The following is a 24990-nucleotide window of genomic DNA, read 5'->3' on the forward strand; positions in this document are numbered from 1 at the left end:
CTAACCTTTGAGCATCAGTCTAACAATTAACAGGAATGCCACCGTGCTACATGGGCACTTTTTTTTGGAGTTTTTTTTTTGGAGTTTAGAACAGCGCTTTCTGGGCTACCAGTTCCCTTGGGAACGATCATGTCGGCCTCTCCACGGTTGACAGGCAGCCACTCGGTCCAATCCAGTGTGGCCCCAGTCCTGTCATCCTCTTTCCCCTCCCACCGAACCCCAACAAGGGCAGTTCCCAGGGTTGGCATAATAGGGTGAGAAGTGCCAGTTGGCTTAATTGATTGAGCCAAACAAAAGATGCTGTCTTAAGGGCCAAAACCTCTGTATAGCCCAATGGAATCAGCATGGCCTAGTGGATACGGCCACAGGCCTGGGAGTCAGAGGACCTGGGTTCTAATCCTGCCTCTGCCACTTGACTGCTGTGTGTGATCTTGGGCAAGTCACTTCACTTCTCTGTGCCTCAGTTCCCTCATGTGAAGTCCCATGTGGGAAGGGACTGTGTCCAACCTGTTTACTTGTGTCCACCCCAGCGCTTAGTACAGTGCCTGGCACATAGTAAGTGCTTAACAAATGCCACAATTATTATTTAGACTGTGAGCCCCATGGAGGACCTGATTATCTTGTTTCTACCCCAGGACTTAACAAATACCACTATTATTATTATCATTATTATCTTTAACTCATCCCTACTAATTGGCAACAAAATTACCAGCAGTAAATCACCTTTTCTTCTCACGGCAGCATCTTTTGTATCTGGTGCATTGTTAACTCTTAGTTCAGTGCTCGGCACTGTGCAGACAATAAATACTGGTGAGGAGTAAATGGTCCACAAGACCATAAGCTCTTTGAGGGCAGGGGTCGTGTCTATCCAACTCTCTTGCATTGTACTCTCCCAAGTTCTTAGCACTGTGCTCTGTACATAGTAAGCATTCAACAAATTCCTTTGAGAAGCAGCTTGGCCTAATGGATAGAGCACGAGCCTGGGAGTCAGAAGGACCTGGGTTCTAATGCCAACTCCGGCACTTGTCTGTTGTGTGATCGTGGGCACTTCTCTGTGCCTCAGTTATCCCATTTGTAAAATGGGGATTAAGACCATGAGTCCCATGTGGGACACGGAGCGTGTCCAGCCTGATTAGCTTGTATCTACCCCGGCACTTAGTACAGTCCCTGGCACTTAGTAAGCACTTTTAACAAATACCATTAAAAACAAAAGATTGATCGACCGATGGCTTCTGTAGGGTCAGAGGCAGGGAGGGAAGAAGGCAGGTGGTTTGGTGATTACTTGTGAAACTGATATTTTTTCTGCTCGGTGCAGTATTGGTTTTTGAGTGCGATTAAGGGAATTCAGGATGAAGTGGCCCAGGAGCCTTCAGATTCAGCATTTTCTGCTGATTGGAAAAATGACTGTTATAAAACCTGAAGTGCTGCCAAACAGCCCCGCTCTGCAGTCTCCCATGGATTTTCCATCTTTTTCTCAGATTGAGCTGGACATGGAGGGAAATCTCAGGAGTGGGAAGTGCACCAGAGCGGAGCACACAGTAAGCCTCACTTTCACCGCCGTCCCTCGCCACGTTTGAATTTAGCTGATGTCGGCTGTTAGGAGGAGGGTGGGAGCTGTGATTTGTTTTTCCAGTGCCCCTCTCCCCCCGAGAATAGGTGGCGGCTCCTTCCAAGAGGGAGGCCAGACACTAGTGGTGTAGCCCTTCTCCTTGCGGGAAGCAGCATGGCCTAGTGGATAGAGCATGGGCCTGGGAGTCAGAAGCCCCTGAGTTCTAATTCTGGCTCTGTCACTTGAGTGCTCTGTGACCTTGGGTAAGTCACTTCACTTCTCTGGGCCTCAGTTCCCTCATCTGGAACATGGGGATTAAGACTGTGAGCCCATGTGGGACAGGGACTGCGTGTCTAACCTTATTTGTTCTTTTCTACTCCAGCACTTAGTACAGTGCTTGGCACACAGTATGTGCTCAATAAATACGATTGATCGATCACCCAAACAGCACTTTTTAAATGGTATTTGTTAATGGATTACAGTGTGTCAAACACTCTTCAATAGGCCAGATACAGTCCATGTCCCACATGAAGTTCACAGTCTTAGTAGGAGGGAGACAGGTATTAAATCCCCATTTCTGCAGATGAGGAAACTGAAGCACAGAGAAGTTACGTGACTTACCCATCATTGCACAGCAGGCAAGTGGCAGAGCTGGGATTAGAACCCAGCTCCTCTGACCTCCAGTCCCGTGCTTTATCCACTAGGCCTTGCTGCGTCCCGTGAACATATCGACATACCCATCTATAATTTATTTTAATGTCTTTCTCCCCATCTACCTTTCCTAGATCGTGTCTACTTTTCCTATTGTACTCTCCCAAGTGCTTAGTACACCACTCTGCACATAGTAGTGGTCAATAAATACCATTGATTGAGTGATTGATTTGTGCTTGAGATGAAGAACACCATCAGGATCCTTTCCATGTGCACTCAGTTCACCTGTAACATTAGGGTTGTGTTCTTGTGAAAATTTACATTAAGCCAAACTCATGCAAATGCTACTTAAACGCTCTCTCTCTCTCCCTCTCTCATAACTTGGCCCACCAAGCCCCCTCAGCCTCCTGTTATTGGAAGAGCAGTCACATTCAAACAAAACTGCAAATTGAAAACCTGTGTTGCGGCAGTATTGAATGGACTAAAGCTTTGCTAATATCCACATGACAGTGATGATTGCGGTATTTGTGGTACGCTTTAGGCGCTTACTATGTGCCAAGCCTTGTGCTAGATGCTAGTATCAATATATGCTACTCAGATCAGACACAGTCCCTGTCACAGTCTATAGGGGAAGGAAAACAGCTATTTAATCACCACTTTACAGATGAGGAAGCTGAGGGATAGAGAAGTTAAGTGACTTGCCCAAGGTCAAACAGGAATCAGAGAGCAGCCTTGACTAAACTTCTATCTTTATCAATCACACTGGGTGGGCTTTGGGGTAGAGACTGAATACGGAACCGTGACTTTTCAATGGCACTTGGCAAAATGAGTTGGCAGATTTATGGCCACCAGGGAGAAAAAAAAAAAAAACAACAAAAAGTTTTAATGGTGACAGGAACTGTTGCTTTCAAAAGAGGCCAGGGGCAAAAAAACAACAGCATCCAAATGAACTCAAGAACAAAAACAACCCTTAAAAATTGTCTGGGGATTTGAAAGAGGAGAATTCTTCCACAGTTGGTTTCTTTATGGGACTTTCTTTTAAAAAAAAAAAACAAAAAAAGGAAAAAGTGTTTGGAAATGGAGGGCAAGTTTATGACCTAGAAAGTGAGGATAAACCAAATGGAGCTTTAGTTCAGTCTTTTTATTTGTTTCCAATTCCCAATCCAAATAAATGGATTCTATGCTAATTTTTTGAAAGATCTATTTTCAAAGTTGATTGTGCAAACTCTATTTCTATCTGGGAAAATCAGCCTGGATTCTGTCTCCTAATTAGTTTTTCCCTGTAATGCTGATCATGTCCGACAAGCGGTTAGCACAGTGCTCCGCACGCTGTAAGTTCTCGATAACTATCGATTGATAATGGCGTATAAGTAGCACGTTTATTCTGCTGATTTATTCTGCTGGGTTAAGGGTAGTGAGGGTAGACAAATATTCCAAGCTTCCACCTCTTGAATCAATCAGTGACATTTACTGAGTGCTTCCTGTGTGTAGCAGAAAACTGCACTAAGCGCTTGGGAAAGTATAGTAAAATAGTAGTAGATGACAGGCTATAGGATTCGAAGAAGACTTAAGTCAGATGCTGCCAATTATCTGACTTTTTTTGGGTAGGGCGGTGGGAGAGGGAGTGCTTTCAAGCTTTCAGAAAGGAATGATGTTGGGTTATAAAACAGCTTAATTGATTAATCCTCAGAATAGCCTTCATTGGATTGTGAAACTGGAAAATGAGGAAAGTGTGTACTTAATAAGGAAGAATTGATAATAATAATGATGGCATTTGTTAAGTGCTTACTATGTGCCAAGCACTGTTCTGAGCGCTGGGGGGGATACAAGGTAATCAGGTTGTCCCACGTGAGGCTCACAGTCAATCCCCATTTTACTTCTGAGGCGCAGAGAAGTGAAGTGACTTGCCCAAAGTCACACAGCTGACAAGTGGCAGAGCTGGGATTTATATCAGCTAAGGAAGAGGGTCTGGGTAAAACTGGCATGGGCTGCCAAGAGAGGTTGTGAGATATGTTTCTTCAGACTTCTTTAAAAGTTGAATCAATCTTTAAGTCGAGCTGGTTAGGGGTGGTCTTGCTAGCAGGGGTCAAGATAAGGCCGTGGGCAGTGTGGTGTACCGGAAAGACCGCATGTCAGGAGACCAGGGCTTTGTCATCTGTCTCTGCCATCTGTCTGCTATGTGACTTTGGGAGAGTCTTTTGTGAGTCTCAGTTTCCTCATCTGTAAAGTAGGGATTCAAAACCTATTCTCCCTCCCTTTTAGACTGTGAGCCCCATATGAGACAGGGGCTGTGTCCAACCTGATTATCTGCATCTATCCCAGCAATCAGTACAGAACTTGGCACCTAATAAGCGTTTAACAAATACCGCAGTTAATAGAAACTATTTTGTGTCTATCAATTTTGGGTGCATGGTCAGAGGTGTCCAGTCACCTCGGAATCATTGCCTGAAAGCCACTAAGACCCTGTGAGAAAACAGCAGGAACCTTACCACATCACAGGCCTTTCCGAATCCTTCCCACAGCTCAATAGCAGAGCAAAGCTCCGCAAACACTGTTTTCGATTTGCAGCTAAACTCCAGTCCACCACCCACAGAACCCGGCTGGCAGAATCTCTGGGAAGCAGTCATTCTACTGCCTGCCACAAATGTTGCCAACATGTTTTAAGAGACAAAGTGTATTTGAAAAGGAACGGTTTAGCAACCGTAGTAGAAAGCAGATCCAAAAGGCAGCCCATCTGTCAGCAAGGCACCCAGTTAAAACAGGAATGCTCGTCATTCCCAGAAACTTAATTCACAGCACGACTCTGCTCATCATCCCCGTTTAGCCAAGCCTGGGGCAAAGCTTTGGTTACGGAGTGATGACCCGCCCTCTGACAGACCTGGAGGAGATGCAGCGTGGCCTAGTGCAAAGAGCGCAGGATTGGGAGTCAGGAGACATGGATTCAGATCATAGCTCTGTCACTGGCTGCTGGGAGACCTTGGGCATGCCATTTGACTTCTCTGAGCCTCAGTTTCCTCAAGGAGAGGAAGCTGAAACTGCAGTGAAATGGCTTTCTTGGGGAACTGGAGAATGTCCAGGGCCCAGTTAGCTTTCAGAGCTGCTTAGTTAGCTCCTTCTGCTGGCCTTCATCTCTACGCTATGAAACCTAATAAGTGAGTATAGAGAGTATCTAGTAGAGTCGGCATTATAATCATTGAAAGCCAGGGACTTCAATAAACCGCAGAAAGGTGCGGGCAAAAGAACAGTTGAAGGAATTGAGAAGATCAGGTTTATTGCCCTCTCTGATTTCTTCCCATTTGTAAGCCACAATTATTTAATTTTTGAAATGATTCAACCACGGGACTTTCAGTGCCAGTCAAGCACAAAGAGGCACCTCATCCACCAAACCGGAGTCTGGCAACCTTACACAGTGACACCATTGGAAGGATAATTGGTTGTGTATCTGAATGAGGCCCTGACGAAAATGCTGTAGTCAGGAGATCCAAGGAGAAAGAAATCCGATGTTTCTGTCCGAGCAGAGCTCTTATCTTCGCTACTTAACCCTGAGATTCCATACAAACGGTTCCAAAAAGGGAGCTATCGAATCCCCAGCTGACGTGTTCTTGTACAGAATAGTTCCAAACAACGGATAAAAGGAAATGACTCATATAGGCTACAGTTGGGCGTCTTGTTGAAATTCCAGCTGCTGAGTGGAGATCCGACAGGACGTTTATTTTCAGAGAAAAACCTCACCAGGACAGGGCTACCTCCACTGATCTTCTTCCCTTTCCTACTCCACCCACCCTCTCCGTCGCCCACCCTCCGGCCTCAGGCACAGATCAGGGGGTCCAACTGGAAGAAGAAGACCTGTAGGCAGTCTTCAGTCAGTCAGTTGATCAGATTTATTGAGTGCTTACTATGTGCAGAGCACTGTACTAAGCATGCAATATAACAGCTGCAAAGGAGATAAAGATAAAACAGCCAGGAATGTAGCAACAGCTGTCTTCAAAGGTGTTTGTGGTTTCCTTTTTTAAAAAAACAACAACAACAAAAAACAAAAACAAACTAGCCTCTTGAGGGACTCTTCAGACAGGGATGAATAGCAAGAACAGCTCAGCTTCTCTCCGGGCACATTAGATCTCTGGGGTGCTGCTGCCGCCCACAGACAAAACCTCCAATCAGTCAGTTAATCAACCGGTTTTATCAAGTCTTTACCAGGTGCAGAACACTGTACTAAGCACTTGGGAGAGTGTAATATAACAGAGTTGGTAGACACTTTCCCTGCCCACAGTGAGATACCACCATCCACACACATTTGGACTGGGGTTGAGGAGAGAGGGAAACATCTCATTTGCTTAGTTCATGAGTGGTTTCTGCCACTATCCAGATATATAAGAAAATGAGTTATAAGGAGATTAGGCCCAGTGTCTCCGAAAAGGTGTCGTTAGGGAGACCACCAGCATAGACTTTTAATTCAAAGTTGGTGCCCCAAATCAGAAGACCAAGATTATGCCCTCGTTTACACTGCTGATGCTCCTTCTGATCCAGGATAAGTTGTCTTTTTTATTTTTTAAGTGCTAACTGGGTGCCAGGCACTGTTCTAAGCCACTGGGGTAGATAGAAGATAATTGGGTGATCTGGTTGGACACAATTCATGTCTCCCATGGGCTCACGGTTTTAATCTCCATTTAACAGATGAGGGAACTGAGGCACAGAGAAGTGAAGCGACTTGCCCAAGATCACACAGCTAACAAATGGTGGAGCTGGGATTAGATCCCAAGTCCTTCTGATTCCCAGGCCTGTGCTCTTTCCACTAGCTGCATGGCATTTGACCCATTTTCTCTGAAAATTTCTGTGACTGATTTTTCAAAACATATTTAGAATGTTCTCACTAAGGCAGCAATGGGAAGATATAATGACTTCATTTTCTCAATGAATCAAAGTTTTGGTGAAGCAGGGATGCTGTTTGGCCAGAAATGGCCGACTCTTGCTCGGGATATTTCGGATACCAATTAGCATCTGCCCGGGGAATGGGAGAAGGGTGAGTCCCCTCAGCCAGGCGTGTCTCTGATCAGTAAGGGAGGCTGGGTAGTCTCCCCTGGCTGGCTCTCCAATGACAGACCGGCTACCTCTGCTCCCCTGGGCTTCCTTCTCCAGTCACCTCAGCTGCCACAGCTGCCTCACTCACCCACTGCAGTTGCTCTGAATGAGCATCATTCAAGAATAATAATTGTGGTATTTATTAAATGCCCACTGTGGGCCGAGCATTATACTAAACACTGGGGGAGATAGAAGATAAATAGGTTAGACACAGTCCCTGTCCCACATGAGTCCCACAATGTCCCACATTGGCCTGGAATGCTCTCCCTCCTCATATCCGACAGACAATTATTCTTCGCCCGCTTCAAAGCCTTACTGAAAGCACATCTCCTCCAAGAGGTCTTCCCTGACTAAACTCTCTTTTCCAAGTCCCTTCTGCATCACCCTGACTTGTTCCCTTTATTCATCCCCCTCCCAGCCCCATACCGCTTATGTACATATCTATAATTAATTCATTTATTTACTTTTTATTGATAGTAATGTCTATCTCCCCCTCTAGACTGTGAGATTGCTGTGGGCAGGGAACGTGTCTGTTTATTCTTATATTGTACTCTCCCAAGTGCTTAGTATAGGGCTCTGCACACAGTAAGCACTCAAGAAATATGACTGAATGAGTGAATGAGTCTCACAGTCTAAGTGGGAGAACAGGTATTGAATCCTCATTTTACAGATGAGGAAACTGAGGCACAGTGAAGCTAAGTGACTTGTCCAAGGTCATCCAGGAAAGTGGCAAAGTTGGAGTTAGAACTCTAGGGTTAGTGCTCTTTCCACTAGGCCACGCTGCTTTTCCACTGTCATTTGACAAAGTTGTTAGACTAATGTTCTATGTACGTCTTTCAAGAAATCAAATGTTCTCCAGTTTTATAAACTGATGGAGAGGAAGAGAATTACAGTCTAGTGTTACATGGTTTATCTCGCATAGGCTTTTGAAAAAGAGAATGTGTTATCTGGAAAACGCAAATTGCAGGAACATTATAATGAAGTTTAACCAGAGGAAGAAAATGTTGAGGTTCAGCAGCTGCTGGTCCCAGCCTGCTCAGTTGAATGGTTTGGCTGTAATATTCCTCTTCGAGACAGTCACATTGGGGTAAGATTGCATGGTAATTAAAGCAGTATGTGAAGGGTTTGTTTAATGTTCTACTGGATATTGTTTTAATTATATAGAACTTCTAGCTCAGCTCAAGGAGAGTGGACTGAATATGTGAGAGTGAATAAACCGTAGGAAACATGAAGGCCCTTTAGGGTTCACTTCCTCTATTTTCAGGCCTATTTCTTCAAGCGCAGAGAGGCGAAGTAGTCATATTGTGGACATGGCAAACATAACCTAATGGACAATGGGACCTGTGGAGAGAAGATGGAGAACACTGCTATTGTCCTCTCTCCAAACCACTTATAATAATTGTTATCATTATTATAGTTATTATTTGGAGGAGTAAAAGGAGTAGTATTTGTTGAATACCTACTTTGTGGGCAGGGAATGTGCCTGTTTTATTGTTGTGTTGTACTCTCCCAAGCATTTAGGATAGTGCCCTGCACATAGTAAGCACTCAATAAATATGACTGATTATTTGGGAATATAAAAAAAATCCCAACAAAAACCAACACCACTCCCTTAAGATTAGGGATTCTCCCTCAGGTCCTGGCTATCAGGATTTAATACTGAGATTCAGGAGATCTTGTCTTATGCTGTCGAGTCGCCTCCCACCCATAGCGACTCCTTGGACACATCTACACCCCACTCTCCATCTGCAATCGTTCTGGTAGTGTATCTGTAGAGTTTTCTTGGTCAGACTACAGAAGTGGTTTACCATTGCCTTCTTCCATTCAGTAAACTCGAGAAGAGACATTCTTCTCCCTTCAAAATGAAAATGATTTCCCTTGGCTATTTGCTGGGGCTGGAACCTCTGATAGTTACACTGCTCTTCCTGTCGTGAGATCTGTAATATCACATTGGAGCTCAACCAATGGTCTAGTTTTTCTTGGCTCCTAGCTTAAGCCTGCCTGGTGCTTTCTTACTTGTTCTTCTATCCTCTCTCGAGGCCAGGTCTTTTGAGAGGTCGCTGGGAGCCTTTGTGTCTGTACCGTTTTTCCATGTGAGCTTTGACAGCCCCAGAATTCAGAGATCTATTTCCAGGAAAATGTTTTGATAATAATACTATTTGTTAAGCACTGTGTGACAAATACTACGGTATGCCTTAGGGTGAATACATGATACCTGTCCCACATGGAGCTCACAGCCTAAGTAGGATCCCCATTTTATAGATGAGGAAACAGAGGCACAGAGAAGTGAAGTGACTTGCCCTTAGCCACAGAGTAGGCAAGATGGTGGAGCTGGGATTAGAACCCAGGTCCTCTCACTCTCAGATCTGTGCTCTTTGATTAGGCCACCCTGCTTCTCCATTCAGCAGAGGGTGGCCCTAAGGAAGGGAATTACTAGATGATGTCCCTGCCGTGCTAACTCAACACTTCTATAGCTCTTCATTCTGGTTCTTTTCATGCTGACGCCAGTTTGCTTCGGACCTGGGCTTGCTTCATTCGGCATGTGAGGCCGTCGCCTCGAGGCATGGTGTCGAAGGGGGTGGTATTATGGACAGAGTGACTGATTGCCAGTGGTGTGGACCCAAAGACCAAGGGAATAGCAGGGGTGCTGCTGTGGGTGCAACACAAGAGGTGGTGAGCTGGCAGTAAGCGTTCCCGGAACTGAAAGTTCGTTAAGGGCAGGGAACGTGTCTGCTCATTCTGTTGTACTGGACTCTCCCAAGCACTCAGTACAGTGCTCTGCACATAGTAAGCGCTCAATAAATGCGATCGCTTACTCTGTGCAGAGCTCTGTACGAGGTGCTTGGGAGAGTACCGTATAACAGTGTAACAGATACATTCCCTACCCACAAAGAGCATACAGTATAGAGGGGGAGAGAGACATTAACATAAATAAATAAAATATGTACGTGTGTTAGGGTTGGGAGGGGAGTATAAGGGGTCTGGAGGAAGGGGAGGAGGCCAGGCTCGCCCCAAATAAGGGCTGTGGTTTTGGGGTGAGGGTGGGAGGGTCTGTCCGATTAGACTGTAAGCCCATCAAAGGGCATGAACTGTCTCTATCTGTTACCAATTTGTATATTCCAAGCGCTTAGTACAGTGCTCTGCACTTACCCTTCCTTTCCAAAATCCTAGAACGGGTCGTCTACAATCGATGCCTAGAATTCCTTAACTCCCATTCTCTGCTAGACGCCCTCCAATCTGGCTTCCGTCCCCTCCACTCTACCGAGACTGCTCTCTCTAAGGTCACCCATGACCTCCTTCTTGCCAAATCCAATGGCTCCTACTCCATTCTAATCCTCCTTGACCTCTCTGCTGCCTTTGACACTGTCGACCATCCCCTCCTCCTCCATACCTTATCTCACCTTGGCTTCACGGACTCTGTCCTCTCCCGGTTCTCCTCTTACCTCTCTGGCCGATCATTCTCGGTCTCCTTCGCTGGAGCCTCCTCCCCCTCCCATCCTTTAACTGTTGGAGTTCCTCAAGGGTCAGTTCTTGGCCCTCTTCTGTTCTCCATTTACACTCACTCCCTCGGTGAACTCATTCGCTCTCACGGCTTTGACTACCATCTCTACGCAGATGACACGCAGATCTACATCTCCGCCCCGTCCTCTCCCCCTCCCTTCAGGCTTGCATCTCCTCCCGCCTCCGGGACGTCTCCACCTGGATGTCGGCCCGCCACCTAAACCTCAACATGAGCAAGACTGAGCTCCTCATCTTCCCTCCCAAACCCGGTCCTCTCCCAGACTTCTCTATCACCGTGGATGGCACGACCATCCTTCCCGTCTCTCAGGCCTGCAATCTCGGTGTCATCCTTGACTCGTCCCTCTCGTTCACCCCACGCATCCTATCCGTTACCAAGACCTGCCGGTTTCACCTCTACAATATCGCCAGGATCCGCCCTTTCCTCTCCACCCAGACAGCTACCTTACTGTTATGGGCTCTCGTTATATCCCGGCTAGACTACTGTGTCAGCCTTCTCTCTGACCTCCCTTCCTCCTCTCTCACCCCGCTCCGGTCTATTCTTCACTCCGCTGCCCGGCTCATCTTCCCGCAGAAACGATCTGGGCATGTCACTCCCCTTCTTAAACAACTCCAGTGGTTGCCTATCGACCTCCGCTCCAAACAAAAACTCCTCACTCTAGGCTTCGAGGCTCTCCATCACCCTGCCCCTTCCTACCTCTCCTCCCTTCTCTCTTTCTACCGCCCACCCCGCACGCTCCGCTCCTCTGCCGCCCACCTCCTCACCGTCCCTCGGTCTCGCCTATCCCGCCGTCGACCCCTGGGTCACGTCCTCCCACGGTCCTGGAACGCCCTCCCTCCTCACCTCCGCCAAACTGATTCTCTTTCCCTCTTCAAAACCCTACTTAAAAATCACCTCCTCCAAGAGGCGTTCCCAGACTGAGCTCCTCTTCCCCCTCTACTCCCTCTGCCATCCCCCCTTTACCTCTCCGCAGCTAAAGCCTCATTTTCCCCTTTTCCCTCTGCTCCTCCACCTCTCCCTTCCCATCCCCACAGCACTGTACCCGTCCGCTCAACTGTATATATTTTCGTTACCTTATTTATTTTGTTAATGAATTGTACATCGCCTTGATTCTATTTAGTTGCCATTGTTTTTATGAGATGTTCTTCCCCTTGACGCTGTTTAGTGCCATTGTTCTTGTCTGTCCGTCTCCCCCGATTAGACTGTAAGCCCGTCAAACGGCAGGGACTGTCTCTATCTGTTGCTGACTTGTTCATCCCAAGCGCTTAGTACAGTGCTCTGCACATGGTAAGCGCTCAATGAATACTATTGAATGAATGAATAAAATGGACTTCTGCAGGGCCACAGATTAGGCATAACCTAATGATGTCCAGGGCTGTCTCAGGGCAGCTGAATGGCTGAAGCCGGTCCTCTTTGGGTCCAGTGCTGAGTACAGTGCCCAGCGCTTAGTACAGTGCCTGGTGCCTAATAAGCGCTTAACAAATACCATAATTATTATGGGACAGCCAAATGGCCATCCTTATACTAGGCACTTCCATTTTCAGTCAGTAAATTCAACAGTGGTATTTACTGAGTGCTTGCCATGTGCAGATTCCCTTATTTCCGCCTCTGGGAGGGGGCCTGGTTTTCTTGCTTTCCCTTCCTGGGTGGGGAGACTGACTTTATGGATGTTGGTTAAGTGTTTTAGAGTGTTTGGGTGAGAGGGGCTCTCTGTGAGCCAAACGGGCTTTTATGAGCTTTTTCATGTCTCTCTCCCTTTTGGGTCTTTTACTGTTTCACCCACTGGAAGTCTCTCAGCTGTTGAGGCATCTTCCTGGTCTTTTCCATTGGATATGTTAAGTAGTTACTCCAAGCTCCAGTAATCCCTTAGCGCTACAGTGGGACAGAATAATTTCTGGGTTTAGCTTTCTGGCATTTGTGTTTTAGGTGAGTTTGGAGTTGTGCTATTTCTCCTACTGAATAATAAATCCCTTGAGTGCCAGGATTATATTCTTTTTTATGGTATTTGTTAAGTGCTTAGTAAGTGCCAGGCACTGATCTAAACACTGGGGTAAATACAAGGTAATCAGGTTCAACACAGTCCATGTCCCACGCAGAGCTTACAGTCTCAGTCCCCATTTTCCAGATGAGGTAACTGAGGCACCGAGAAGTGATGTGGCTTGCCCGAAGTCACACAGCAGACAAGTGGCAGAGCTGAGATTAGATCTGATTTCTAGACCCATGTTTAACCACAAGCCCACACACCTTACTGTGTTTCCTTTCCAACTCCACACAGCTTCTAATGCAGTTTCTCCTTCTCAGGGTGAATGCTCAGTAAATATGTTGGCCTGACCATTCATTCATTCAATAGTAATTACTGAGCACTTACTATGTGAAGAGCACTGTACTGAGTGCCAACTATGTGCAGAGCACTGAATTGGCAGTTGGAAGTGTAGGTAAGAAGCAAAATACAAAATGAACAACAACAACAAAAAACCCCCAATGTCTCACTCCCTTGAGAAACATATAATCTGGGGGAGAGAGGCAGATATATATTGTGCATCCAATGGGAGTGGGAGGAAAAATAAAGCAAAAATATGGAAAAATGAATAAGTGATTAGACTGTAAATCAGTGTATGCCTAACTGCTATAATAATTACGATGGAATTTAAGCGCTTACTATGTGTCAAGCACCATTCTAAGCGCTGTGGTAGATACAAGCTAATCAGGTTGGACACAGACCCTGTCCCACATGGGACTCACAGTCGTAATCCCCATTTTACAGATGAGATAACTGAGGCACAGTGAAGTGACTTACCCAAGGTCACAGAGCAGACAAGTGGTGGAGCTGGGATTAGAACCCGGGTCCTTCTGACTCCCAAGCCTATGCTCTGTCCACTAGACCACTCTGCTTCTCAACCGAGGCACAAAGTTCATGCCAATCACTTCCAGCAAAGACGGAGTTGAACATGGTTTACCTTCCTCCCATCTCTCCAGGGATTAATTTTTCCAGACTCATCATGGGGAAGCTAATGAACCTTGGATTTATTCGTATTTACAGCAATTTCCATTGATACCTGGGTTGTGCCCTCCTTTTCAGTGCCTAAGAAGCTACTGCATGAGAGCCAGACAAGGCCAACCAAATTCCAGGATTCTCACTCCCCACCTCATTTTCCTGGACAGCCGCGAGCTCAAGATCCCAACGTCATCAGGGATGGTGTGTTCTTTGCAGATGCCTCTCCATTTCTGATTGAGTCCATCGTGCCAGGTAACTGCGGTGATGCAGACATTGCCTACCCTGCGGGCAAGGGGGAAACAGAGATACAAAGTTGTTGGAGATAACTATTGGTGAATTGCATCCAGGTGTGCACAGAGGTTCAGAAACCCCACCCTCAGGATTGCAACTGTAGAAGAATTGTTGGAAAGGAGAGATTCCATTTGTGTCTGGGATTTTGTGGTTTGGGTGATTCCTGCACGCTTGCAACGAAGCAGTCTATGGCCTTGTGCTTTGGTAGAGCGAGTCAAAGTCTAGAGTGGGATTCAATCTGACGTAGGAACCGAGGCACAAAAATGGGGGAAAGAAAGGTGATCTTGGGTCAGTGGTCTCTTTCCTTCTTTTTGTCAGTCAGTATGGGAACGTAGCTCTGAATCTGGAATGTGAAGCCCTCCTGCTCAGCTCCCTTTGGAGCAATGAGCACTCCCCAAACCTATGTTGAGCAAGTCCACTGGAATGGATGCTTTGGACATACCCTGGGGCCACTGATCCCTCTAGAGAGTGATCACGTGGAGCTGTTTCCACCGATGTGATTTTTTCAGTTTCATTTGAAATTCATTCAATCGTTCAATCGTGTTTATTGAGTGCTAACTAGGTGCAGGGCACTGTACTAAGTCCTGGGGGCGGGGAGGGAGTAAAATATAACAATAAACAGACACATTCGTTGCCCACAACAATTTAAAGTGATTATGAGTGACCTAGTGCTGAAAACCACTTTCCTTGGGAATTTCTTGTCAGTTCTTTCTTGCCCCAGCTCTGAGAATGAAGGGGTGGTTTTGAAGAATTAGACAAGATCTTACAACGAGAAGAAGCAGTCATTCAATAGTAGTAAAAAATGTGGCATTTATCGAGTGCTAATTATGTGACACACACTCTACTAAGCCCTGGATTGGTACAACATAATCATGTCAGACACTGTCCCTGTCCCACGTGGGACTCATAGTCTAAGTGGGAGGGAAAACAGGTATTGAACCCTCATTTTACAGATGAGGAAACTTAGGCCAGGTGACTTACCCAAGGTCACATGACAAGCAGGTGGCAGAGGTGGGATTAGAATCCAGACCTCAGACCTGTGTCTTTCCATTAGGCCACACTGCTTTCCTGTTTTTACTTTACTGACATTCCCCGAGTCTTTCCATCAAGAGGCATGTTTTTTTAAGAAGGTGATTGAAAGGTTGATTCTAATTTACTACAAGCTTGTTGTGAGAACAGAACGTATCTACCAGTTACATTGCATCGTACTCTCCCAAGTGCTTAGTACAGAGCTGTGCACATCATGAGTGCTCAATAGATACCATAGATTGCTTGATTTACAGTGGTCACTCAAAGGACCTGATGTGCTTGTGGTAGTGGGGGCAATTGCTCAGAGACCATTTTACCCGGCAAAAGAACGATCTTGGAAGAAACTCGTTGTGTCCAAGGCGAAGAGGAGGCGGCCTGGCAGAGAGGTGTCCAGAAGGCAATTTATAATGAGGGTCGGCAACCCTGCTCTCTTCCTCCTTTGGCAAAGCGGGATGAGGGGCCGCTTTGGTAACCGTGAGATCAGAAGGGAAGGAGAATGCACTCGAGCCCGCTCAATCCGCCCCCCTCGTATCGAGAGTTGACGGTGGAGTAGGGGCCGGCTGGAAGAAAGTCAGACGTAGAGCCCGGCCTGACCTCCAGAACCCGGGCTGAGCTGGGGGTGGGGGAGAACAGCCGATTTTCTGAGTGGGTCGGCTCTTGCTCCCAGATGACCTACCCTGCCGGGCCCCTGGGACGCTCCCATCTCTCCAGGCCTGGAACAGGAGGCCGTAAGAGGAAGCAAGCAGTTTGAGCAGCAGGAAGGTGAGCAGTTGAAGGAGCAGGTCTCTTGCATGCGTGTGCGCGCGCATACACAGACACACATGCACACGCATCTACCCATCCCCGCTACCTTAGCATCATTCTGTTCTAGCTGGGGGAAGCTGCATGGTGTAGTGGATAGAGCACAGGCTTGGGACTCAGAGGGTCATGGGTTCTAATCTCAGCCCCGCTACTTGGGCAAGTCAATTCTCACTTCTCTGTGCCTCAGTTACCTCACCTGTAAAATGGGGATTAAGACAGTGAGCCCCTTGTGGGACAGGGCTGCGTCCAACCCAACTGGCTTGTATCCACCCCGGCACTTGATACACTGCTTGGCACATAGTAAGCGCTTAACAAATACCGCAATTATTATTACTGTTATTATTAACTCCGTTGAAAGCCTGTGAGAGGACAACCTCTCTAGACTGTAAGCTCGCTGCGGGCAGGGAATGTGTCTGTTATATTATGTCGTACTTTCCCAGGGCTTAGTACAGTGCTGTGCACACAGTAAGCACACAAGAAATATAATTGACTGATTGATCCACAGCCCCAGCGAGAACATGACCCTCCTTGTCTTCAGGAGCCCCGAAGCCCAGGCGGCCTCTCCCAGGATTTGTTCTGGTGACCCAGCCTCTTAATGAGGGTCTGGAGCCCCTCTTTGGTTGGGGTCTTGCGCTGCTGACTCATATTGAAGTTCTCTTGGGGCTTTTTGGATCCAGTGGAGTAACCCTCTCTGTTCCGACCCGGCTTAAAGACTGCTCACCTGCAAATTGGAATTTAGCCACTGATAAGAGTAAGCCCTTTGAAGGGTGTTTATTTGCTGTCTACACCTCTGAAAGTGTTCTTACTTCTTGGCCAGTAAGAGAATCCACTCCCACATGGATACCGCGTGTTGCCGTAATTAATATAGCAGGAGTTGCCAACTGGAGAACTATTTAGAGAGTGATTATCCAGTGGGTGAATTATCCAGGTCTCTCCTACTTGCAGTCTTTGCTATATTTTACAGCTTTGCAAGAATGGGGGAAGAGGGGAGACCAATCGGTAGGCTGCTTGTTATGGTGCAGGGAGGGGGACGGGGCTGGAGAAGGCTGAAATTATAGGCTCAAATGAGCTTTTGAGAATACCTGCTCCTGGGCAGTTACAGAGGTTCATTTGAGAAAATGAAAGAAATAGAGGCTTTGTCCTCTCCCAAGTGTCTTCCTTAGAAGTGATCTAGGGACCGTACTAAGTGCTGGGGTAGATACAAGAAAATCAGGTTGGACACAGATCCTGTCCCACATCGGTCTCCCAATCTCAGTCCCCATTTTCCAGATGAGGTAACTGAGGCACAGAGAAGTGAAGTGACTTGCACAGGGTCACACAGCGGACAAGCGATGGAGTGGTATTAACACCCATGGCCCTCTGACTCCCAGGTCCCATGCTGTATCCACTCTGCCATGCTGGTTCTCCTAGAGCACTGTGGCATCTCTTGCACTCCCTACAAGGTAGCTTTGTTGAAGATGCTAAAGGTTTGTGCAGCGTGGCAGGGCTGCCCTGGAGTCTCCAGTAAGGGAACAGGGAATCCAAGGAAAAGGGGCCAGACAGCTTCTACAACAGCACTGGCCTCCACAGTAAAAAGTTTAACACTGATTCCAATAGGGGCCAGCCTGATCAATCAGTGATATTTATTGAGCACTTACTATGTGCAGATCACTGTACTAAGAGCTTGGGAGAATACCTATAACAGAGTTGATAGGCGTATTCCATGCCCACAACGAGCTTACGGACTAGAGGAAGAGCTAGACGTGATTATAAATGAATAAACTGTGGATATGTACATAAGTGCAGTGGGGCGATGGTAGGGATGAATTAAGGGTGAAAATCTAAGTGCAAGGGTGATGCAGAAGGGAGTGGGAGAGGGGAAATGGTTTAATCAGGGAAGGCTTATTGGAAGAGATATATGTTTAAAAAGGTTTTGAAGGCAGGGAGAATGATTTCCTGTTTGATATGAAGAGGGAGGGCATTCCAGGCCAGAGGCAGGATGTGGATGAGAGTTCAGCGGAATAGATAGATAGGTGAGATTGAGGTATAGCGAGTAGGTTGGCATTAGAGGAGCAAAGTGTGTGGGCTGGATCATAGTAGGAAAATCATGAGGTAAGACTGGGTCGGGGATAAGGTGACTGAGTGCTTTAAAGCTGATGGTAAGGAGTTTCTGTTTAATGTGGAAGTGGATGGGCAACCACTGGTGGTTGTTGAGGAGTGGGGAAAATGGACTGACTGGTTTTGTAGAAGCCTTTCCCTCTCCCTCCCTCAGGGGCCAAGAAGGGGTGCTCATTGAGAGGATCTCTGATTCAGAGACCATCTGCCATGTGATCGCTCCAGGTCAGACTGTGAGCTCACTGTGGGCAGGGGATGTGTCTGTTTATTGTTAGATTGTACTCCCCAAGCTCTCAATTCAGTGCTTTGCGCACAGTAAATGCTGAATAAATATGATTCGATGAATGGAAGTCAGGACGGCTGTCAGGGACTGGGTTTCTTTGATGTTCGCAATTATGACGTCAACTTTAAATTGATCTTTTGGGGACAGTGATGTGAACAAGCGCTTAGTATAGTGCTTTGCCCACAGTAAGCACTCAATAAATACGATTGAATGAATAAACAAGCTACAGGGGCTCCCCAGTTGTGCTCTTATGATTAGTTCTGGGAAAATGAGGGCTTAAAGCAAAAGAGTGATGAACCATGAGGAAGCAGCGTGGCTCAGTGGAAAGAGCCTGGGCTTTGGAGTCACAGGTCATGGGTTCGACTCCCAGCTCTGCCACTTGTCAGCTGTGTGACTGTGGGCAAGTCACTTCACTTTTCTGTGCCTCAGTTACCTCATCTGTACAATGGGGATTAACTGCGATGAGCCTCACGTGGGATGGCCTGATTACCCTGTATCTCCCCCAGCTCTTAGAACAGTGCTCTGCACATAGTAAGCGCTTAACAAATACCAACATTATTATTACCTTCCACGTGGAGTCATGCGGTATGCAGTCACGCTTTTCCAACATCCACGTTGGTGGCCGAAACATTCTATAGCGATCCAAAACTAGGGATACAAACATGACAAATACAGGCAAGGGACCATTAGGCATTGTATGTGCCACTCACCCAGTCTGAATGGGACTTTTTATGTGTACCTATGTAAATATTTCATTTTCCAAGTGTTTTCTTTCTCTTCCAATTTAGTGCTCACAAACTAAAAACCTAGCATTCATCTAATGTCAAACAGAGAGCAGACAGCTGTAGAAACGGGCTTTGAATATCTCGATTCAAGTCAGTGAAAGCATGTCAACGATTGAAGAGGTGGGGGAAGGAGAGAGTGAAAGAGGGAGATGTTTAAGCCTGGGTAAACTCTGCCCAGACTTGCAAAGCCAGAGTGTGTATCATGAAGTGAGAGAGTGCTCGAAGAAATGCCAGCATTAAAATTTGTTAGTATTATCGCAAGAGACTACTAAATGATGAGCTTTTGTTGTAGTGGAGTCCTCTATTGTTTATATAGCACTGCCAAATGTCATGCTACTGCAAGTGTAAGTTTTCGTTGTTCATGCCATTGGGTTGGCATGGACTCTTATTTACTTTTCAAGCCCTGGGAGCTTAGACAAATAATAACTATGGTACTTGTAAAGCACTTGCTATGTGCCGAGCACTGTTCTAAGTGCTGGAAATAGGCACTGGGAGAAAACCAAGTATCACTGGGGACGTTTATATCTCAGGCAAGAGGCAGGATAATAATAATTGTGGTATTTGTTAAGCGCTTACTGTGTGCCAGGCACTGTACTAAGCTCTGGGGGGGATATAAGCAAATCAGGTTGGACACAGTCCCTGTCCCACAATGGGCTTGTCACAATCTCGATCCCCAATTTACAGGTGAGGTAACCGAGGCCCAGAGAAGTAAAATGACTTGTCCAAGGTCACCCGGTAGACAAGTGGCGGAGCTGGATTAGAACACATGACTTTCATTCAATCAGTCATTTACTGAGCACTTACTATGTGCAAAGCATTGTACTAAGCTCTTGTGAGAGTACGATATAACATCAGACACATTCCTGCCCACAGTGGGCATCTTCTGAGCCCCAGGCCCGTGTTCTACTCACTGGGCCATGCCGATGGCTCCGGTCATCTCAGCTGTGACTTGGAGCAGGACTGGGTTTGTGCTTGGGATCAACTGAACCCTAGTGGTTTAGATGATTTCCTCAGATGAAAACCAGGTTTATCCATCCCAGCTTTCTACGCAAAACTGTTGGGCCCTACGAAGGCTGAACAAGAGGAAAGTTTTGGAGTGATGCGTTGAATAATGCTGGATTTTATGAACGAGGCCACTGAGAGGAAATTGCAGAACTACCTAATTGTATTCCTCTTTGGCAAAGTGAGCGGGAAAGGGCATCAGGCCAAACGAAGGAGGGATTATGGGTCAGTAGCCCAATCATCACCCGGACTGGAATTGGACCAGATTCTTAATGGTCTGCTCCCTTGTGGGACTCTCCACCTCTGGACTTTCACCAGATAAGGGGAGCACAGGACTGGGAGTCAGGAGAGTCCAGTTCTACTCCCGACTCCTCTGCCGATTGCCTGCTGGGTGACCTTAGGCAAGTCACTTAGTTTCTTTGTCTGTAAAAGGGGGATAAAATACCTGTTCCCTCTCCTTCTTAGGGTGAGAGTTCCAGGAGGGTGTGAGTCAATTATCTTCTACATACCCCAGGGCTGGGCTTATAGTGTCTAATAAGTACCACCATCATTATGATGATGATGATCATTTAAGGTGTTTCCAATGGCCCCTATGCTTTTCATGCACTTATGGAGGTCACTTCCTCCCACCCACAAACACACCAAACTCATCCATTGTGGCTCAGCAGAAAGAGCCCGGGCTTGGGAGTCAGAGGTCATGGGTTCGAATCCTGGATCTGCCACTTGTCAACTGTCCAAATCCCACAGCAGACAAATGGCAGAGCAGGCATTAGAACCCATGACCTCGTGACTCCCAGGCCCGTGCTCTCCTACGCACTACACCTTAGCACCCTCAGGTCCGCCACTTTCTGGAACCCGCCTGCGGCCAATAAGGGGCGGGCAGGTGCGGCTGCCGGCCTCCAAGCGCCTTTGAACCCGTTAGAGTGTGGAGGAGAAGCTATCGAGCGGTACGGCTTCTGCATTCTTTGTGGCGGGAGACTGAGCCACCTTCAAATAATTAGTATTTTGGGATTAGTCCCGTCTGGGCAAACAGATCAAGGTACAGTGAGGGCCCATGAGATCTGATAAGGTCTGAAAGGGTCTCTTTTAGCCCGGCGGAATTAACAACCTTCTTTGCTCCAGTCTTCAACAAATAAAATCCAATCATTAACCTGTGTTCGCTCACCTCTCTGAAGGAGAGGTTGGGTCCTGAAAAAAGCGCAAAAAGCAGCGGGCTTCAGCGGGAAGTAGAAAGCACGGACCGATGCGGTCCTCTCTGCTGAGGTGGGATTTGAGGGTGGGGGGACCTCGACGTCTTTGCCGGGTGTGGGCCGGTCACCGAACGGGACCCGGGACGCCGTGAAGATCGACAGGGTGCTCTGCGTACAGTCAGCGCTCGGTATATACGATTAAATGAACGAATGACAGCCGGGCCTCCGGAAACCCGCATTTCGAGTAATGACGAGTTCTGCCGGACGGATCCAGGGCCGATCAAAGGCGGCTTTGATTTTTTCCAGAACGTGATTACGGGTCTCTGCCAAACCCCGAGTCTTCCTCTGTGGGTGTGGCTGGCCGGTGACACGTGCAGCACTTGGGGGAGGGGGCCGCGGGGGGTACGGGGGAGAGAGGAGGGTGCGGAGGAGGGAGATGCCACTCTTCCCACAGACGGCTTGGGCAGGGCGGCCCCAGTCTCAAGGAGCTGGAGCCTCTGGTGCCCAACTGGCAGAGCACGTAGGCCGGCCCAGGGGGGCCTGAGGCGAGGTTGAGCGGGGATCTGGCCGAACCCTGTGAGATCGGATGTGCTTTATCACCCACTGGCTTTTGTCCTCCGAAACAGAGAAGAAGAAAGGGAGGTCGGCGGCCTTTGACCCAGAAGACCCACTCCCCGTGCCTTTTCCGGTGGACAAGAGAGCGCGGCCCAGTCTGAACGGCAGCATGGAGCCCGTGGGAGTGAGCACCGAGATGGCTCTGTTCAGCAACATTTTGGCCGCCTATTCGTTTATCACAGGTAGGTGGCCCACCTGTTGTTATCCGTCTCACGGCTCCTCTTTTGAACGGACTCCTTTCGGGGTCGGGTGGGGCGAGGGTGGAGGTTTCCTGCCCTTTCCGTCCGCTCCTGCCTCCGTGGGTGATTTCTCGGGATGGTTTGGAGAGAGGGAAGATGGGACTGGAGCTGGTGCTCAGAGCCTTTTGTGTTGCTCTGCTTCCTTTGGCTCTGTGCTCACCTGGAGTTAAGTACCAGGTAAACTTAGAGGCAGGGATTAGTCATAATGCCCCCTTCCCCGGAGATGAAAGGTGTTTTGCTTCAGGAGGCAAGTTCCCCTTCTGTAATTTGGAAAATGAAGGGCCTGAAGAGCTTCTCCTTGCTTAAAAAGATTTGGCTTCTCTGCAGCTGGAGAGTGAAAATGAAGTCACTTCAGATGCTGCTGCTGAGTGTAATTATCTATTGAAATGTAACGGGGTTGGGGGGTAGGGTGTACTCTCAACTGGGCTTGCCACCCCGTGCCCCCGTTTCCTGGGTTTCTTTTGAGGAACGGCTGAAGCCCCGGTCACCTGCGTGGTTAAAGGCAATGCCAGGAACCTGAGCTTGACCCCTTTTCAAATAAGAATGTCGCTGTCTGTCGGTGCAACAGAAAAGAGTTCTGGATTCTCATCCCTGTTCTGCTACTTGCCTGCTGTGTGGTCTTGGGCAAGTCTCTTAACATCTCTGTACTTCAGTTTCTTCATCTGTAAAATGGGGATAAAATACTGTTCTCCCTCCTTCTTAGACTGTGGGGCCTGTGTGGGACAGGGACTGTGTCCAATGTCATTATCTTATATCTACCCCCGCACTTAGCACAGTGCTTGGCACATGGTAAATGCTTTACAGATACCACAGTTATGATTACTACGTAAAGCTCATCGCCTCTCATTCTCCCCCTCTAGACCCTAAGCGTGGTGTGGGCAGGGAATGGGTCCGTTCAGTATTATATTGTACTCTCCTAAGTGCTTAATACAGTGCTGTGCACATGGTAAGGGCTCAAATACCACTGACTGATCGACTAATTGACTCTCATGGTTCAGGAATCTGGTTCTAGTTCCTTTCCACTTTTGACTCAGACTACGAGATGAGTCCGAGCTATTTCCTCCTGGAGATGGGTCTTTGTCCGCAACGTTTAATAATATTCATAATAATAATAATTGTGTTATTTTGTTAAACGCTTGCTATGTGCCAGGAACTTAACTAAGCTCTGGGGTGGAAAGAAGCAAATTGGGTTGGACGCAGTCCTTATCTCACTTAAGGCTCACAGTCTTAATTCCCATTTTACAAATAAGGTAACTGAGGCACAGAGAAGGAAAGTGACTCGCCCAAAGTCACAGCTGACAAGTGGCAGAGTCAGGTCTCAGGCAGTAGCCCAAGGCCGGTGTGTTGCCTGCTTGGAGCTCGGTGGCGATTAGGGTGGACTTGGAAGCTCTGACCTTCCAGTTTTAGTTGGAAGCCGGCATCTCGCACCAACGGGATCCTTGACCTCAGAAACGAACATTCCTTTGGTCCTGAGGGTGACATGGCCTCTTGCCTGAATTCTTACCCAAGTTTGGCGATTTCGAAAGGAGAGCAAAAGTCTACTCGAGCTGTCAAGCTCCAGCTCTCCAGATGCCAGTTAAAGTGCCTGCTCACCCGAGGAGCATCTTGGTTCAAAGTCCCGGACGGACGGGTTCAGCTCAGCTGGGGGGTCTCTCAAGTTAATTCATTCGGTCGTATTTATTGAACGCTTATTGTGTGCAGAGCACTGTACTAAGCCCTTGGGAAGAGTACAATAGAACAATAAACAGACACATTCCCTGCCCACAACAAGCTTCCAGTCTAGCTCGGCCTGGGCCCCAAAACCACGGTTGGGCACTGACCAGGTCGGGGGACTACGGGCTGGATCTTGGGGAAAGGACAACACAGAGAGGACCAGGGGGAGCCCTCTTTTCAAGAGTGACAATATTTCAACAATGTTAGAGAAGCAGGCACTGTGGCCTAGTGGATAGAGCACAGATCCGGGAGTCAGAAGGACCTGGCTTCTAATTCCAGCTCCGCCACTTGTCTGCTATGTGACCTTGGACGAGTCACTTCTCTCCTCTGTAAAATGGAGATTAAGGCTGTGAGCGCCATGTGGGTCACGGACTCTGTCCGACCCCATTAGTTCGTATTTATTCCAGTGCTTAGTACAGTGCCCGGCACATAGTAAGCACTTAACAAATACCATTAAACACCACCACCACCTTTGTGGCCCGATTAGCTCACTGAAACTCCTCACGCCATGGGCTACAGGACGTGGCCCCCAGAATCACAGTGGCAACTTTGTGGGTGCCAAAACTTTGCTCTTGTGTCCACCTTGGGCAGGAGAGGCATGTTGAAGGACAGGGAATTTGGCAGCCCTGGGTTTGGCAGGCAACAAGGAGACAAGCAGATTTTTGAAACTCCGGCAGTGACAGTTCCTTGTTCATTGGATGCAGCTCAGGTTTTCTTTGCAATCTCTTGGCTATTATTAATTCCTCACATGTCAAGGGCTGTAACTCACTGAGTTCTCTCGACTGCGTGGTTGTTTGTTTATTTTTTATCTCATGATGGTTATCAAAAATGTTTAGCCAGCCGACACGCGGCACTGCTGATTTTCCCCTGGCGCCGGCGTTTCTTGCCTTTTCCCAGAACAGATTACTCTTTTCTCTCTGTCCGTGGTGACCCCGATCAAGATGGCCCCCAGGAGGATTTTTGATGCCCGCCCCACCCCCGCTCCCAGTCTTCTAACCTTGGCCCTTTCCAATGAGTGTTGGCCTTGGGAATGAAGGAAGCTCTCACTGAGAGTTGGGAACGCCACCGGGAATTCTGTGGAATTGGAAGCAGTGTGGCCTCCCAGTGGGAGGAGCAAGGAACTGGGAGTCAGAGGACCTGGTTTCTACTCCCAA

General features: G+C 47.7%; 1 protein-coding gene across 1 annotated transcript in view; it reads left to right on the top strand.

The window, feature by feature from the left end:
- Nucleotides 1-24990, top strand: part of EVA1A (eva-1 homolog A, regulator of programmed cell death) — a 274987-nt gene that overhangs the window by 236247 nt on the left and 13750 nt on the right. Inside the window, exons 6-7 of the mRNA XM_029071948.2 lie at nucleotides 13879-14046; nucleotides 21896-22066. Of these exons, the coding sequence (XP_028927781.1) occupies nucleotides 13879-14046; nucleotides 21896-22066 (339 nt within the window). The remainder of the gene's footprint in view (nucleotides 1-13878; nucleotides 14047-21895; nucleotides 22067-24990) is intronic.

This window comes from Ornithorhynchus anatinus, chromosome 9 (genome assembly GCF_004115215.2).
Source record: "Ornithorhynchus anatinus isolate Pmale09 chromosome 9, mOrnAna1.pri.v4, whole genome shotgun sequence".
Taxonomy (NCBI): Eukaryota; Metazoa; Chordata; class Mammalia; order Monotremata; family Ornithorhynchidae; genus Ornithorhynchus; species Ornithorhynchus anatinus.